We start from the raw sequence: 19459 nt of genomic DNA, 5'->3' as shown, positions 1-19459 counted from the left end.
TAGCAACAGGACATTTACTGCTTGCTATATTTATAGGGATTCCAGAATTTAAGATCTTTTCCAACTCATTAGTTTTGCTTTAAATTAGAAAAGAGTTCCGTATGATTTTTCTTGGATTCATTACTCAATAAATAAAGGAATTTTATTATCCACATTGGTCATAATTTTAGCTTCTGCATTTCAAATGAAATTGGAAATGTAACTTTTCAAGTGGATCCATCAGCTCGATTGTTGATCTTTCAGAATTAACAATTCTTTCAAATAATTTGTTTGCCAATCTACAGTAATGGTTGAAGCACTTTATAAATTTAAAGAATATAGAGTGGGGAAGAAAAAAAAAAAAAATCCTTACCCTCTGGCCTTACGGAATATCAGATCATTTTTTTCCTCAGTTGAAAGACCATCTCGTTGTTTAACGCTGGGTGGATTCCATCTGATAAAACGTTAAAAAAAAAAAAATAAATAAAATAATTTTATTTAATAAACAGAACATCCATCATATTGAAAATAAGAGAATCTTGTTTTCAGCAAAACAGGCCCATCTTTGCTTATATATATAAAGAATATTCTATGCCTACAACCAATTACATAAAAGTTGTACAGGGAGCGGCATTAATACCTCCCAAATAAATATTAAAAAAATCATCAATATTACTTGCTATAGGTAGAACAAATAATACTGATTATTAAGAATATTTATTTGACCCTCTCTGAACTTAATATGTAATTTGATGTGGGAGGTTTTATTGCCACACTCTGTATCAGTGTAAGAGGCAAAAACCCTACCCTCTGACTGTTCGAAGTACCACATCATTTCTGTCGCGATTTGAATTGACATCTCGTTTGATTGTGTTAGGTGGGATCCATCGGTTCTTCGAAGATAGGTAATCACCAGGGATTGAGAGGTGGGGTGGTCTCTCGTCCCTAAAAGCAGAAGATATAAGTAACCTAGTTTAAGAACTTTGAGCTAGAAAGTCGAGACTGAAAACAAGTTTAGATTTTGCCCTTTTTTTTTTTTGCCAGATGGCACAAAATTAGCTTTGTTCTAACTTGTATGAAATAATTCAGCTGACAAAAATGACATTTTCAATCATTAACTGAATTTAAAATTCCAAATGAATAGAACTATAAGAACAGAGATTTTAACTTGATTGCTCACTTTAAGTAAGAGTAATGATTGGAACAAGTTGCTGGAGCATGTCAAGAACTCTGTGACTGGAGTAAATAGTTTGAAAAATATATAATTTTATGGTTTATGGAATTTATTCCATAAACCATAAAATTATATATTTAGATCAATTGAAACTTTCAGGGTTTTTTTTTTTTTTTTTTAAAGAATCTAAACATAGTTATATTAAAAAGTGATTAAAAGAAAAAGCGGAAAAAATAAAACTCATTGTTTTGTGAAATGCTGAAATCGGATTGCACTATAGTGTCATTACCGTGATGCCCATGTAGGTAGAAATAAATTCTACAATGTAAATCTTGCAAAGAGGGAGGAGATGCCAACAGTGTATGATGGGAGGTCTGTGCATAGCAAAATGGTGATGCCTAAGAGTGTCAGTTAAAGAAGTCAGAACACAAGGTGATGGTTTTCAGGTCACTGACCAAATCTCTCAGTCAGATTTTGAGATAATTAAAAGGTGTGAATTTGATCACAGAATCTGAAACAAAATTTTTTAGTGTAATTATAAAAAAATTTAAATGATTCTTTCAAAATTAATTTGCTGTCTTTGGAGAGTTTGTTACACATTTTCATTGAAAAAAAAAAAAAAAAAAAAAAATTCAATGTTCACTTTTTTTTGTGGACTGTTTATCCTCATCTTCATAGTTTTTCAACAAGTTTCGGCCAACTCCTCCATTGGCCTCCTTTAGATGAATGCACAAATTATGAAGCCTCATCAGGATTCCAAGAGTAAAAAACAAAATGGCGTCTAGGAGAAGGATCATTGCTTTAAGTGAAAATGAAGGGATGGACAGTTGGTGTGGACATTAAAAGCAGGACAATAAGCATTTTTTTTTTCTTGAAGATTTTGTTTCTAATTTTATTGTAATTCTCATTAAATATTATAAAATGTAAAAATTCCACAAAAGCACATTAGCCCCTCCTTGCTGTAATGATTACATTGTCTCAAGTTTTCCCTATCGACTTGAAACTACATCAAGTCCAAAGGTCTATGGAGATACGCAGCTTATTGTTCATGATTCAAAGAAATTTCGGGAGAGTGGGGTCTATGAAGAGAAGGAAAATTTCTATATTCTCTTCCAACTTGCCTTAAACCAACATGGAAGAGAAGATTGGTAACAATAAGATGAATATGAAACGGAGTCACATTTAGAATCACAAATAAAGAAAACAATGCTTAAAATTATATTAACATCTTGGAAGAAAAATCTAGAAGAAATCTGCAGTGGCCATGTCTAGTAGAAGGCTGTTTTGTAAGCAAATGATGGTAGGAAACAGACTAGTAATGTAGTCATAAATTCTGTTTAATAGTAATAACATTAATGCAGAGATCAAAATCTTTTACACATTTTCTGACATTACATTAAAATTTCATTTATATAATTTTTGGTCTACACAAATAGTCTTATGTTAAAAGAATGTTTGTTGCAAAGGAGAATACTCTGGGTTGGTTACCAGGTATATAGACCACTATATTCAGTTTGATGTCCATACACATGCCCAATAAACTCTTCCCTTGGTTGACAGTGTTAACATCTTGCCATTTAGTAATGGCAGAAGTTACCTGAATTTATTCCATCCATTCTTAACTCTTGCAATCACACTAGCACCAGATTCCACTGTGCTCCAATAGTATTATCAGGTAATAACTTTAACCTCAATAACTTTGTCCACATCAGATTTCTCATCCATTTCCATTGTCTTATGTTTCTTGCATAGAAATTGGTTTAAGTGCAATTCTACTACAATTTTTATGTACCTAATTAATGTTTACGGATATCACAAAAAATTGAATTGTACCCTATTCCCTTTTACAAACTAAACAGGGGAGTTTTCCAACACTGCTACAACCACTGATTATCACTTCAATCACTTTCAAGCCTTTACTTTATATAGCATTCCTCCAAGTTTTGAATTCAATAAGTTAATTAGTAGTCAGTTTCACATGCAAGTATTAAATCATTAACAGTTTCCCTTCAGGATAGGACAACCCATGACAAACTCCCTATACAATGTTCTAAAATGAATAAAAAGCGACAGTACAGAACAATGATGTACACCTAATTTTAATATTAAACCCGTCACTAAATGTGACAGCATCATCAACCATTCATTTGCCACTAGTTTATGCAAAGTTAAAACTTAGCACTGTGAAAAGCTTTTCTAGATCCAGAAAAACTAAATAGAGGTTATTAAAGTACTGCTTTTGTCTCAAGATAAATATAGCATGTGTGGTACTTTGCCTAGGCATAAAACCAAACTGCATTTTATCTTTTGCTGCTTAATTAGTCTCAATCACTTTCAGGATCCTGATCCATCAATTTGAAGCCTCTTTACTACCTTTATTAAGTGCTTTCCTTTATCCTTGTAACAAGTCACAATTGTACTAAGTTTCCAGGATAACTCATACAATTTGTCAAGTCTGATCATATTAATGCTGGTTTCATTGCAGAAATATTAAAAGCTGCCAATAATACTTAAGGGATCTGCAACTTTAACAGTCTTCCTCTTATGTCCTGCACCATTTCTTTCTTAATTTTTATACGTAATTCTTTCACGTAATTGAAAAGTTCTAGATTTTTACAGTTTCACTAAGACATAGTATTCAATAATTTCTCATAGTGACATTTCCAAACCTCCTTATCCTATTCATTTGTTGCTAACATTCAATTGTCATTTTGAATACACTTCTTTCCAACAATATTCATATTTGTCTTTGAAATCTGTTCAGTTATTCTAGTTAAAGATAAAGGACAAGCTCTAGTTTTGCCTTAATTTGGGTACAGACCAACCAAAAGAGTGCAATAAAAAAGGTCTTTTTAATTTATCAGTTTATATTCGACAAAATAAAATATAAACATTAATTTTATGGTAATTTTATAAAACAATAGATGTATGCATGTGTGCGTTTTAAAATATTTAACTGAAAAGCTCTTAAACTACTGGTTACAAAACTGAAATTAACAAGTAATCATACACCAAGGATGGGTTATATCAATTATAATATTTGTTGGAGGGATGAATAATGCATACAGAAATATGCTGGCAAGTTGACCTGCAAAATGTTCATTTCAACTTGCTGATATATTTCTATTTTGCACAAATTCATTTATAGATTGAAGTACTTTAATTTTAAAACTTATCTGTCAATATTTTGATTCTAGGTGATGACAATCAAGTCATTTTTTTTTTTTAATCTTTGGAAATAAATACTATATATTAGGCACAATATAATATTCAATAGAGAATTGACTAATATGCAATCTGCAGGAATTAAAATATATTTAAGCATATTTTACGAACCCCTGCTAGTGTTCCAATAAAAGTTAAGGAGTCAAAATATTAATATTCTACATGCTCCTCTACTTTCTTGGCATATTCTGTGATGCAAAGGAGAAAAGCAAGTTGCTAGCAATCAGAGATCTTATGCCTTCCACATATCTTAAATGGTCTCTCCTAATAATTCAGTATTCAAAAACCATTTTTCTATGATGAAAAATCTGGTTCCAGGCTAGTGTTATCACGTTCATACTTGGAACGAGTCATAACTTATGAAAAAATAAATAAAATATAACTAAGACAACAAAGTGGTCAACTTATCCAAAAAAAAAAATCAACCGCTTGCTTATTTCATGATCAAATTTTTGTTTAGGAAATCCTTTTTATTTTATACACTACAAATTATTATCAATTAGATTCATCACATTCTTTGGGTTACTAGGCAAGTGCCAGCAGATGCTTAAGTTTGAATGTAGCTGTCAGCCTGAATTTACAAGATGGTTCAAATTTAAGACTATGCTAAAAGCTTCGATAACACGAAATTGACATTCATTTGTACCCACCTCCCTTCTTGTGACAACTTGTCAACAAACTTCTAACAATGGTCTAATAATTAAGTGGTCATCTTTCACATTATTTTCCTTGAGTGACCACTTTGTCGTTAAAAGTTACACCATGTTCAAATGTGCACAGCTGTATTTGCTCCTAGATAATTTCACAGTAATTACATGTTCAGAATAATAGCTTTCCTTGTGTAAGAGCTGCAATTTGAGACACGTTTTTGGAGTCTTTAAAATGGAGCATTTAATTTTACTTATTTTCTGCTTTGGTTGTTTTATGGCACAAACTTTTTTTAATACCCAAGCACCATCTATTGTACAGTTAGGCATCAATTTTAGATTCGTTTTTTTTTTTTTTTTTTTCCTAAGAAAGTCATTCATTGTAAGGTAATGATTAATCCTTGTCTGGTTTATATATGCCACCATTTCAATAAGGAGGAAGCTAACTTTACAACCAATCATATCTACAATGCCATGAATCATAAGAAAATTAACATTTAAAAATCAAACTTCTGGATCATTTGACAATTAACTCTTTAAGATAGTGAGCATGAAAGGTTTAGGAAGAATAAAACTTTGAATAAATAAAATGAAAGGTTTAGATTTTCAAAATAGAAATATAAAAAGCAAATAATATTTTCTTTTGGTGAAGTGTATATTTGTTTTTATTTTGTTTAAAATGGTACAATTTATTTTAAAATCATATTAAGCAGTTCATTTTTAATAGGAATAAATTTACCATACTTTGTTTATTCCTGTTTATTTTAACATTTACAAATTCTAGAAGAGCACAAGTTCAAATTTGTCTTATTTTTTCCCAAAACTGTCCGTTTAAAGAATACAATACTGTTTATTTACTTCCCAACTAATAACAAACACCTAACTTTTATCCTTGAGTGGCCTCCGGGCCTTGATAAGTAAAAAATAAATAAAAGTAAATAAATGCTATATATTATTAACCTCTGAAAGACTACAGAATTTTCTCGGAAGTGATCACTTGGTGTCAATCACACAACGCAAAACAAGTTTGTTAAATTCAGTGCAGTTTTCACTATACAAGTAAATCTAATTTATGGAAAACGATTCATTAAAAAACAAGTTACAATTTTACATCTTGCAGAAAAAATACCTTTCCAATAGATTTAGTGCATAAATGACTATGTTACAAACTTCACTTAATAAACAATCAATAGCTTTGGTTAAACCATTTGTGATGATGGCTGATGCAATAACAAGTCACTTTTTTTTTTTTTTTTTTTTTTTAAATAGAAATCGCTTCAGACAAGGCATAAATTCACTTGACATAGCAAAAAATTTTTTTTAAAAAGAACAAGAATGGAAGATGATTATTGCAATAACAATACTTATTGAAAAGGCCTAGACCAAAAATAGGAAAAAAACGGTTAACAAGAGTTCCACAAGCCTGCAATTCTGGAAATACAATACCTCTATAGAAAAAAAAAAAAAAAAAAAAAAAAAACCTTTAAATTTAACCTTTAATAAATTATTAGAAGTAAAATTTTCTTAAAAAATGACGTATAACAATGTTCACTCCACTTTTACTACATGACTGTGGTAATGCTAGTAAAATAGAGATTCAAAAACTGGAGATTTTATTCATCAACCTATTGACACAATTTCAATCTCAGAAAGTTATGGAGTTACACACTATACTGGTAGAGTACCAGATGTACAACATGGGAAGGAGTCACTATGACAGTACGCACATATGAAAAGTCTGGCTGGATAGCAGTCTTCTCATGCAGTTAACATTTCTTCAAGCTTAGCGAGACCTTTCTGCACAGTGGCTCCAAACTATCCAGTCGATGTATGTTGCTTTTCAATCATTTTGATGAATTTCCAAGAATTTTAAGTTACTCTTGCACATGCTCATTATCATATAAGCATTGTTACTTTGTGTAAAATCTTAGCAATTTTTCATTCTTTTATTTCAGCATGCATACCTGTGGTTGTAGATGAATAAAGCCTTATTAACTGATGATCATTCATCTTCCGTGTTTCAAATCATTACAATTTATTCATCTAGAACCTAATCCAAAATGGACCAAATTCTGAAGACAGCATTTCAATGATAACCCTTCAGCACCTGATTCTGCAGACCATTGGACACATTGGCTGTGTACATTCAACAACTTCCTGAGGTCAATCGACTGACTATTAACCAACTAGACTTTCTAACCAACTACATCTCCCATATAGTGCACAAATAGCAAGTTGTGACTCATATGAATCAGCCATCGCTAAAATCCAGTCTCTTTTCGTAAAGCCCTCTCACACTGTTCATTCTAAACATCTTTTGGCAACCTCTAGCCTGGTGAAACGATTGATGATTTTTTGCAGAAGCTAGATTCGCTTACTGCAGATTGTTGCTTTGAAGCAGTAACAGCTGAAGAACATCGTGAACAGTTTGTGATGCCCTCATAACTAGAAAAGGACACTCAATTTGAAAGACGCTTCCGACTTGTTTCTGGCTGTTTATAGAGAACGAATTGTCGAATCTTATATCAACTTCACACCGTGTGACGACACCGCCGAACCATTAGTGACTTGTGAGGTTTCTTGTACTTCCAAAAATGTTTTGGCTGCAGCAGGGGAACAATGTTTTTTCTACAGTAATCCATGAATTAAATGCCTCGCCTGTGATGCAGTCTGTGGAAGCTGCAGCAAGAGGGGATATTTTCAACTAGTCTACTGATCAAATTTCTCCTCTATGACTTCTGCTTGTGAATCATCAATTGCATCCGTTGTAACAGCTGCATCACCCGATTGTCTGTCGAAAGCCATAATTAAACTTTCAGTGAATGGAATAATCTTGGAGGCTCTGAGGGATACTGGTAGCTCAGAAAGCTATATATCATTGAACGGCAACCATAAGAACAACTGGCCAACAAACTTCTTGCAGGAAGATATCAATGGTGTCCACAGCCTTATCAAGTAGTACATTAGGTCACTGCTATGTGATATTAGCATATAAAGGGTTTCCTACCCCCCCCCATTTCAAACTTTCAGTCCTTCTCTTTGCTCAGATGTCTTACATGGCTACGACTTTTTCAAACTAAACCCAAGGTAGAAATACCCTTTGGGAATCACAAAAATCCCTTCTGTATGCGCCGTGATGGCATCCAGTTGTTTCTCCACCACTCTTCGAATAATTATCGAAAAAACACGTCTGAAATCATCATCAATAATTTCCCCCACTTTTTATCTGTGCGTAAACCTAAACAGATTCCATAAACAAAGCTTTCTTAGAACTGGACACCTATGGATCTGTTCCGTTTTCCTGCTTTCCAACTGACTACAATATGGCCATCTTCAAGTTCAACATAAACAAATTCTTGACGAGCCATAAGTAATCCAATTTACCAAATTTCCACTAATTTTTTCATCGACTACTGTACACTCATTAACCCTTATTCTCGAGTGGCCTCCAGGCTTTGATAAGTAGTGACTCCTTTATAAAAAAAGTTATTGTTACAAATTTTTAAAATGGAAAAAATTTGAATCGTGTTGATAAAATATTGCTTTCTGATGAGAAAAAAAAATACTGTGCATGCAAACAAAGCAATGGTTTTATAAGTGTTAGTTCGATATTGCTCTGTCAGAAACAATGTTTAAGAGGTGGAATGATGATTTTAAATTTGGTTTTAATTTGTAAAATGCTTCGATCAGCTAAATTGAGTAGTTGTCCCCCAAAATTTGCCAAATGTTTTGTGTTTTGGTAAATCATAAATTGAAGTTGCATGAAACAAAATTGAAGATAACAGAAGGTAGTGTATTCACGATTTTGCATAAATATTTATCGATGAGAAAGTCAGGTTCAAAGTGAGTGTTGCGTTAGTTTAGTCAATCAAAATCCACAATTCAGAGCAGAGTTTGCAACTGTTTCATGAAAAGAATTTGATGTCAGTATGTGACAATGGATGAAACGTGAATTCACCACATCACAAGGAGATCAAATTGACAGTCAGCTGAATAGACGGCAGCGGTTGAAACAAGACCAAAGATGCAAACAACAAAGTTTTACCCTCTATTTTGGGATGCACAATGTATTTTGTCCATCGATTACATTGAGAAAAAAAAAAAGAAAAGAATCCCTAACGTATTGAGGCATTTTAGAGGAGGGTATTATGAAGAAAAAAGTTCACCAAGGCAATGTACAGTGTCAAAAGTCAAATCATAAAACTTCATAAATTGCTTCCATATTCTGGTCTCTAGTGACTGCTTATTTGTAGATCTGAAAAGAATGCTCCAAGCAATGACAGAATAAAGATAAGCATTAGCTTCTCACAAAGAATAGTTTCCTTAAAAGTTTTTCAAGTTGTTGCTATGCACTTTTAACTATTGCAGTGGTTAGTCTAAGAGATTCCTTTCAAGTGTTAGACTATATTGCCACTCACATCCGTATTCAACAGAATGTTATGCACAAGTTTATTCAAAAGTCCATAAGCAATTTTTTTTTTTTTCTTTTTTAATGCCATGAAACCTTTATTTGACCAGTTCAGGTGCCAGTGAATTAAATGTTATTGTAAGAATAAATGGAGATAAAATGATGAATGTAAAGAGCTCGTCACACAGCCTTGTAGGAAACAGGTACTTGGTGTGAAAATTGAAGAGAGAAAAAGTTATGACAAACAGCTGAGAAATTTGCGAATTTTATAAACAGTCTGCAGAGAATGATAGTGTTAGCAGAAGTAAAGTTTATGAAAGGCATGTTGCGTAAGTTCTATACTAAACAAACACCCTAGGCAAGTTAAACCGACATTCTCAAAAGGAGGAAATGTCATGGGAATATGAAATTCACAAGTGATCTCCAGTAGCTTATTGTTGAACTAGTCTCAATACACTTCATAACAAATCAATGTGAGTGACAAATCAATAATTGTTGAGAGTCGACAATAACCGTCATGTCAGTAAAGGGACAATGATAGCAGAATTCAGGCAAGGTGAAATGACAGATTTGTAGATTGAAATAAAAAAAATAAAAAGGGGGGGGGCGGTCCTACCATTCCCAGCAATGGGTTATGCTTATCGAATCTCATTCTTATACAAGTAACTATTATCAGTTTTGTTACTAATAAATTGAGAAAAAAAAAACTGAGAAAACACACACACATCTATAAAAGTAAGAATGTGTGTGAAGACATCTTAACCTATATACTGAACAAATGTTTGTTATACACTTGGAATTTAGTATATAGGATATTCAGACATGTGGAAAACTTTGATTTTCATCCAGAAAAGGGGGCTACTAAGGGGTCAAAATGGAAAAATTGGTGGTGGTGGTGGTGGGGTTTTTTTTTGTTTTTTTTTTTGTCACCTGTTTCATGAATGCGCATGCGTGAATCATTCACATGACATTACTTAAGAATAAGTGGGTTTGAAAACGCTTTAAAGATCATGTCAAGCTAGCCTAATGGTTATCGTACTCGACTCACTTTAGCTGCTGATCCCTGTCTCCATGGTAAGTTGGTTAAAAAAATATTTTTATTCATCCTGTTACATAAAGACTTAAATATTAAGTATTTAACAAGTTCATTCAACGTTTTTTTTAATGGTGTATAATCTTGCTCCCTTTTAGTTACTATATCGTGCGTGTGCATGGTAGTCTTGCTTCTCCCTTCCCTCCTTGCATGCATCCCATATGCTACCACTCACCTAGGTGGTGAGTACAAATATTTTTTTTATTGTTTTTATTAATATTTATTATTATATATCAATTTCTGTGTCATTACTGTCGTAGTTATCTTTTTTCTTTTTTTAAGAGATTGTGGAGTGTACTTTGAGCATAATCTTAACTTATTTTGGGTAAATTTCTTACCCTTGGTACAGATTAATTCAATTTCTCTTATTCGAAAGGGAATAAAGATTTAGGGATACATCGGCAGTCATGGAACAAATTAAATTTGTATCTCAAGGTATTACTGTATATGGCAAAGTGACCTTTGTGTGTGTGTGTGTGTGTGTGTGTGTGTGTGTGTGTGGAACAGTCTGCTAAACTCCTTAATTTTTGTTCTACAGACTTAAAACTTAATAGATTTGGATCTGTAGAACAAATTCAATTTGGTTTTTAGCTGGGAAAAGCTACTAACGAGGTCAAAATAGAAAATAAATTGATCTTGGCAGGAGTAAGTCTACTAAACCTGTTACTTCAACACATATACAAATATATAGGTTAAGTTGCATAATTTTTAGTTTTCTCCATCTGTTTGTAATTCAAACAGCAACAACTTGGACTGGAACATTAAATGTTTAAATTCTAACTGATGGTACCCATTTCTTTTTAAATTTTGAAATCATTACTATACATTGTGTACAATATAATAATCAAGAGAGAATTGGCTTTATAATCATACGAAATCTGCATGAATTAAAATGTAAGGGTATTTTATGATCTGGTCACTATATTGGATACAATATAATAAATAGAGGATTGACTATATTAATATGAAATCTGTATAAATGACTACTTTCCTAATTACACTGTCAGAACTTAACGATATTTTTATAGTACAGCAATCTATGTGATAGACGACAGACCAGAATCAATATAAACTGACTCAATATCTTACAATATTATAACACCATCACATACATGTCATTGAATCAAACAGATTATTCATAATTATAATTCTTCATAATATTACATAAACATTCATCTATAAAAACTTATGAAATACTGAATTATTTTTGCACTTAAAAGTATGAAGGTTTAGATTGAGGATTAAGAAACTTAGACTCATTAAATTTCATTACATTTTCATTTATTGCATTAAACAGTTAATTACATTTTATGACATTACATAACCATTCATAAATAAAATGTTAAAAAAAAAAAAAAAAAAAAATCAACCAAAATATTTTAGCACTTAGAGGCATTCATACAAAACTTTTTCTTTTCATGAATTCGTGAACATATCGTTTCCTTTGAGAAATTTGACAGCAGGAAAATTTTCTTTTTATTAAGTTCTTTAAAAATTTAAACAATTTCCGTAAAACTTGAACTTACATTATTACAACTAATTTATTGACAATACAAACATGCCTACCTTTGGATTCCTTTATGTGCTAATGGAATGTTCACTTACGTATCTGCTTATTCGTTTTATTACATTAGGCATAGCTAAAATGAAAAGAGGGACTAAGTATTTTTTGATGGAGTCTTTAAAAATCTACCAAAAATAAATTATCCAATCAATACAAAATTTCCACCGATTATTAAGTGAAGAATAAAATTTATAATTGTGTACTTTTTTTTCTTCATGTGTGTGTGTGTGTGTGTGTGTGTGTGTGTCTACAAAACACCTTTATTTGTGGGTATGCTTAAAATAATTGCCCCAAAACTGAGCAAAATATATTGTATTGTGGAGAGGGTGAGAATTGTAGATTAAAAAAAATAAATAAAAAACTGTGCACGTATCAGATTTTAAGGTTGAAAATCCGAATTTTGAAAGCGGAATTTGTTTAATATGTTAATTATCTTTCAGATTAGTAAAAAAACAATTTATTATTTTTGCGAAAAACATTTAAATCTTTGAAAAATAGATTTTCATTCAGTGATCCCAATATTGCTAATATAGCATTAAATAGGAAATGCTTTGAAGAATCGATACCAAAAAGGAAAACAAATAACTGCGCATTTTGATAAAAAAACAATTTCTTTCGACAATTTCTTATTGATCCACCTATGGTGGACCAAGCGTGATACTAGATGCAGGAGTTGTTTTAACACACACAACACCTAGCATTCCCAAAAGTCACCCATCTGGTACTGGCTAGCCTCATTGTTGCTAAACTTTCAGGGTTATGTAGGCCACAAATATATATATCACTTATGAAAAAAAGAATTAAACCTATCACTTAATCAAATCAAACGTTAAAAATACATGGCTAAATATAGTTTATTTAGTCCTATCCAGGCCTCCATAGTTAAGTTTAAACTATTAAGTAGTTTTAAATTTCTCTACGCAAATCTATAGCGATATAAAAAGTTGAAATAATTTGAAATTCAGGTACTTATATTATGTCTGCATATTCTTATAGCAAATCATTCTAAATCTTATTTAGACAAAATAAAATAATGATTAAAAAAAGATATTTAAATTTTTTATCGATCAAGACAAAAATGGCGTCGAATAGTGTGGTTTTGCAAATTAAAAATTTTAAATTCTATTAAAAATAGAAAAAGTCTTATATCATCCTGCTTTTCATATGATAAAAGGCTTTTATCTTTCTGGAAAAAAAAAAAAGTTGCGTTTTAAAAACACAACTTTTGTTTTTTTTTCCAGCAAAACTAATCTTACCTTACCATACAGTCAACAAGAAATCGTTCTAGACTTAGGCTATTTGGGACCGAATATTTTTTTCTTTTTTTTTAATTGTAACTCAAAACTAACCTAAGTCCACATGCAAGTCTTACATAGTAAATATGTTGCTCCTATGAACTGAAAAATTTTGGTTGAGTTCCAATCACATAATTTTGGAAATATAGTTTACTTGTCTTTTTTAAAGTCAAATACAAATCGTGACAAATATTTACAAACAAATAAGGTCATTCACATTAGATTGCCAAGTCTGTTGTATATGGAACATTCACTTCAAGTTTTATAGAACAAAAAACAAAATATAGAAAGTTTCAAAGACTGACACTATGATAAACATAGTATGCACATTTATTATTGCATAAATTATGAAATAAATGATCCAACACTTTACAGAGAGGACTTGAGCATCTATAGAATATTCTAGGCCCAACCCCTAATAAACATCAAATAACTTAAATTTCCTGTTACAGTAGTTACAAAGAGCTCAGTAAATCGAGTTGACTTATGCAAATATTCCCAGTGGTTCAAAAGTTATAAGTTCAGGAATTTGGAGTTCAAAACTGACATTATTACATGAGAAAAATACTTTAACCCATGAACCAATTCACAAAATTACATAGCAGACCTTAAAACATTTTTCTAAAGTTAGATTTAAAAAAAAAAAAAAAAAAAAAAAAAATATACAAGAGGTATGAAGGGAGCAGGTATGACACCACAATTCTTTTATTCCCTCCCCCTTCCCCCACATGCTGACATTTGTTGTTTACATAAAACTTATTAAATTTTTTTTTTTTCCAAACTTTTTGGGCATTATCAAATTTTCACAATATTTCTGAGAATATTTTCTATTAAGTAGTAAAAGTCTTTGTGCACGTTATAATTTTTTTTAAGGAACTTTTAAGTTTATTTAGTCATTTCTACTTTAAAATGGTCAAAGAAAAATACAATTAAAAAGGTTTTTCTGATTGGTTGTACAACTGAGAATATTGATAAAGATTGGCTGCTTTTAACTTTGAAAAGCAAACTGACATGTAAAAAAAATTTATCATTCCACCCTGTAAAGTAAAAATTTGATGCTGCACAATAGCAGCTGAAACATTGAGAATGCTAATTTAACACCATGTGGTAAAATTTAGTAAAGAAGTAAACTGCAAATTTAAGCATTCGTTTTTCTCACAACTATTATTTAAAAAGAAAAAAAAAGAAGTTTATTTCCAGCTTTTTACATTGGACCCACTCAACTGCAGTTGCCAATATCAAATTAATTAGTCAAAGGTGACCTGAAGACTTATTTTCAAAAATCTCTTAATTGTTGAAGAAAAATCATACATTAGTTATAGTCCAAGATTGAATAACTTAATTTTTATGCTGTAAAGAGATGTTAGTTGGTAAAACTTGAATAGTTCTTTTGTTTTACATTTGTCTTGACAATTTAAAAAATTTTTCTTTTCGTTAGATAAATACTGATATTATCTACCAAAATTTGTCTATTCAATTAATTCCAAATAAGTTTTTTTCTAATGACAAAAGTCATAAGAAATTCATAGATTTCTTTATTTTTTTAAGTCTAGTTATGCTGAAACACTCCTTATGACAAACAAATGTAACACCACATTTTGACTTATTAGGGTAAAAATAATGCCCCATTATTTTTACATTTCGATTGACAGTTTTTTTTAATACTTGGATGGCTCAACATGATAATCATGCATCATATTTCTAAAGACAATTTCTTATGCAATAGACTGTATTAAATACATCATAAAATAATTTATAAAAATGTGAAAATTTCAATTATTTGTAATATTTAAAATCCATTTATAAAAAAATTTCATTTGTTAATATTAAAATATTTTCATTAAATAATTTGTAATATAGCATTTATTACTGCAAAAATCAGACTACAAAAAAAAAAAAAGGGACACCGGTCAAAACATGTTACATAATATTTGTCCACAGTAATAGAATGCACAACTTCAATCCAATCTTAAGTTCTTTTTCCTTTGACAGCATGAGACTTGTTTGTTTGCCATTCCCATATGTGTCCTGATTATTCAATCCCAACTTTTTTCATGTCTTCAGCCACCAACTGTTTCCAATTCCTTCAAGATCTACCCACTTTTTGTGGATCACCTAAAACTAATTTCCTTGGATCTTCTGAAGACATCTTTCACACATAACTTCTCTACATCTCCAAACTCTTCCAATGGCAAATTTATTCTTGTAACAATGTCAGTTTTATACAAAATATAAATCCAGGTCTCCAAAGTATAACAGTTCAGATAGGCATAGTATACAACTGTCCTACTGATCATACTCTTTATGTGCTGCTGACAACACCTTATTGAAAACAACCATGCTACTATAATTCTGTAGGTCACTGTCCATTTATATAGCCTCCACAACAATATCTCTAAGATTCTATTTTTTTTATTCAACAATTACCCTTAATTTTATCTAGTTTGGTTTTAAAACATTGTGAATTAAATCAAATCCAATTTGCTTTTTATTATCAAAATGGGAACTAAATGAACCCAAGATAGAACACAATTTTATCTTGATCCCTAATAAAATTAATGGGTTTTGTAAAGGGAACAGGAGGTTGCATTTCCCATTAGCTCTTTTTAGTTAAACCAAACTTTTTGTATAAAAATAACTTAAATCACAACAAACGATTTAAAACATTTTTAATTTCTAAAATGGGTATCAAGTGTGATGGTGTCAGTAATCACGATATTTCTAAGATTTAGGAAATCTATTAATAATTTCTGTATTGTCATTTTTTGGGACTTTTTCATGTATCAAATCTTTTTAAAAAAGAAGTCTGATACTGAATTTGCCCCAACTCCACAACACATTAGTAGTGCAGGAAATTTAACAAGTGCATAACTTACCGTCCTCCGGAGCGTCGGGAAACACCACCCTCTCCTTTATGTCCGTCCAGTATGCTGCTTGTGGTTGGAAGGAAACACCAACGTGTAGTTGAAATAATAAAAAAAAAAAAAAAAAAAAAAGTATGCTGAAAAAGAAAAAAAATTTTTTTTAATATTCAATTGAAATGAAAATATAAAATTCCAAACATTCAACAATTCATTTAAGTGAAATAACGCTTGAACATTATAAAAACAAAAAAAAAAACCTAATTATTCATAAATTTTGTTTAATTGTATTTCTGTGTACTTAAAAAGTCAATAATATATACATTCCATCAATGAAGCAATGTTTAAGTTTTTACTTGAAAAATATGAAATTTTACATAGTCAATTTTTCTCACAAGGTAAGTGATCAATGTTTTTTTTTTTGCTTTCAAATTGTAAATTATCTATTAAAACTGAAAAAAAATTTAAATAGATATTTTTTAATGATCTAATTGTTTACTAAATATGGTTTTTTTTTTTAAAGAATTGCTAAGATTCAGAAAAATAAACATTTTTGCTCCTCCATATCAGTATAAGTATAAATAAAAGTGAACTTTTAAAATCATTTTTCATTTTTATAATTTTCTATACAGTAGAACCACCGAGATACAGCATTAAAAATTAGTAACACAATACAATACAGTATATAATACACGTGTATATAATTAAATAATATTATAAATAACACCGTAAGGTGGAGCAAATACTGTAACCGGGGACTGAAAAAAAAAAAAAAAAAAAAAATTGTATTCCACATCGTAACCTGAAAAAACAATTCTAAGGCCACCGTATCCCAGGGTTTTACTATATATGTTTATTTTATTTCAGTAATAGAATAAAAGTTTAAATTAAAGTAAAAACTAAATTGTAAAATTAATTTATAATCTACAAATTATTAAGTTCCTAATAACTTAATATTGATTAAAAAAATTTTTTAGTAACAAATCACCCAATAAAAGTAAATTTGTCAATGTTGGGATTGAAGTCATGGAAACCAAAAGACTGCAAAAACTTCCATTTCATAAAGCAAGTCAAATACCATTAAATTATGTTCAAAAGTTCTAATTCAATAAGCATGACAATTTTTATAGATATTAGGTGAAAGCATTAAATATCTGACAAAACGGGGAAAATATAAACTGACATACGCAGAGAAATATAGACATAGTAATACATTTTCATTGAAAATAAGCTAATCTAATATATAAACGACTATATATGTACCTGTCTGTTTCCATATTTTCAAACTATCTCGTCTGAAACTAAAAGTCGCAGAGAGGTACTAGGGGCCCCTCAAATGATTGAGTTTTTTTGTGGGCCATACATTTAGTTTTGAAATCATGACTATAATAATATATATGAAATCTGGACAAATTAAAATAAAAGCGTATTTTTACACTAGTTCAAAAGTATTTACTGACTTTGGTTGAGAGCATTTAAATATTTAACATTTTAATCTTAGTACAAATCTAATACAATATAATTAGAAAATAAACTTGAAAACATTAAACTGTTTAAAAAGTAGAGAAAGAAAAGGAATTGCATTAGATATAAAAAAAAATTTCATAACCAAAAATAAAACTACAAGATGATCATGAAGTTTCTAATTTTTCTGAAAATAAAGAAAATAAAAAAATGAAGTCATATTTGCCAATAATTTGATGTATTCTCAAAATTCAAGCTGCATCTCTTAAAGGATCATTTGCAAAATATAATTCAGCCAAAGATGCTAAAAGTCTCCACCATGGCTTCCAGACAAGACCTGGAGCACCTTCAACAGTATCCTTCTAAAGATGCCTAAACCAAATCTTTCCAGCAATTAGCTATTTTTGGTATCGCAGGCATTACGGTTGGTGTCATTCTCAACCATGCCCACACACAATAATCCATGGAGTTGTAATCAGGCAAGTTGGGGTCAGATTTTGTGACTGGTGAAGTCATGAAATTAAATTTAAATTGTGAGATTCCTGAAATCGCATCCAAAAAGCATCAGTTTGTGAGACTTTATGCAGACTGTAGGCTAGGCATCTGTTCTCCAGGTTATACAATCCTGGTAAAAAATATATCCGAGAAGAAACGCAGCATTCCCACTTCGATTGAATATTTGACATTGTAAAAAAGTTTGGCTTTCAGAAGACAGTTTGCTTGGACCTTAGCACATAGTTGGCCCTTACGACTCTTGTATGAGGAATAGCGAATACCTTGTTCAGCGTTTTCCCAGTCAACCACTTCGACACCCCTATTTCACCAAGATCTGCATTGCTTCATCTGAATCTTGCTGCTTAGATGAATTTTATTGTACAAACAGTCAGAGTACCTGCTAACCACTGTTTGTACATCTCGGTCACATTTCTCATGGTCTTCAAGGAGCACTGAACTAGCAGTGTCAGAAATTTCGTGAAAATAGCGAATAATTCCACCCCATCTTTTCAAGCTTATAACTCCTCGAAAAATGCAATTCAAGCCCTAATTTTTTTTTCAATTAAAGGAGCAAGGACCAAGATTTCAGTAAAAAAAAAAAAAAAAAAAAAAAAAAAAGTGTTTTTTTTAAAAAAGGTTTTAAACTTCGGACTTTACAGGTAAAATTCTAAAAGAACACTGTTTTTTTTTGTTTTAAATTTGAATATATTATGTATTGACCTTTTCTCTTCAATTTGTGAGTAAATAATTATGTACTTATCGGGTTCTAAATTAATTATTATTAGACATTTACAAAATGGGAGGCGTGAATTATTCGACCTCCTGTCTTTCCAAGCTTATAACTCCTCGAAAAATGTAATTCAAGCCCTAATTTTTTTTTCAATTAAAAGGAGCAAGGACCAAGGTTCCATTAAAAAAAAAAAAAAAAGAAAAAAAAATAACGTGGTTTAAAAAAAAGGTTTTAAACTTCAAACTTTACAGGTAAAATTCTAAAAGAACACTGTTTTTTTTTTTAAAATTTGAATATATTATGTATTGACCTTTTCTCTTCAATTTGTGAGTAAATTAATTATTTACTTTCGGGTGACTAAATTAAGTATTTACTTTTTAATAGACACTTAAAAATTGGGATTGTGAGGGGGGGGGTCGTGAATTTAAAAAAAAAAAAACGTTTGTCTAAAATATTATATTCGATTTATTGGAAAGAACATAAAATTTCACATTGACCCTGAAAATATCGTAAAAATAGAATCA

At 30.6% G+C, this 19459-nt stretch overlaps 1 protein-coding gene across 1 annotated transcript in view; it reads right to left on the bottom strand.

Moving 5' to 3' along the window:
- The window catches only part of LOC145240301 (eukaryotic translation initiation factor 4 gamma 2-like), a 123974-nt gene that overhangs the window by 35947 nt on the left and 68568 nt on the right, over positions 1–19459 (bottom strand). The window contains exons 3-4 of the mRNA XM_080103882.1: positions 16262–16386; positions 353–433 (exon numbers count right to left, since the gene is read on the bottom strand). Coding sequence (XP_079960008.1) covers positions 353–433; positions 16262–16386 — 206 coding nt within the window. The remainder of the gene's footprint in view (positions 1–352; positions 434–16261; positions 16387–19459) is intronic.

The sequence above is a fragment of the Euprymna scolopes genome, chromosome 19, assembly GCF_053919585.1.
Source record: "Euprymna scolopes isolate OS-2025 chromosome 19, ASM5391958v1, whole genome shotgun sequence".
Lineage (NCBI taxonomy): Eukaryota > Metazoa > Mollusca > Cephalopoda > Sepiida > Sepiolidae > Euprymna > Euprymna scolopes.
The sequence above is the reverse complement of the archived record's forward strand: the minus strand, read 5'-3'. Positions and strand labels throughout refer to the sequence as shown.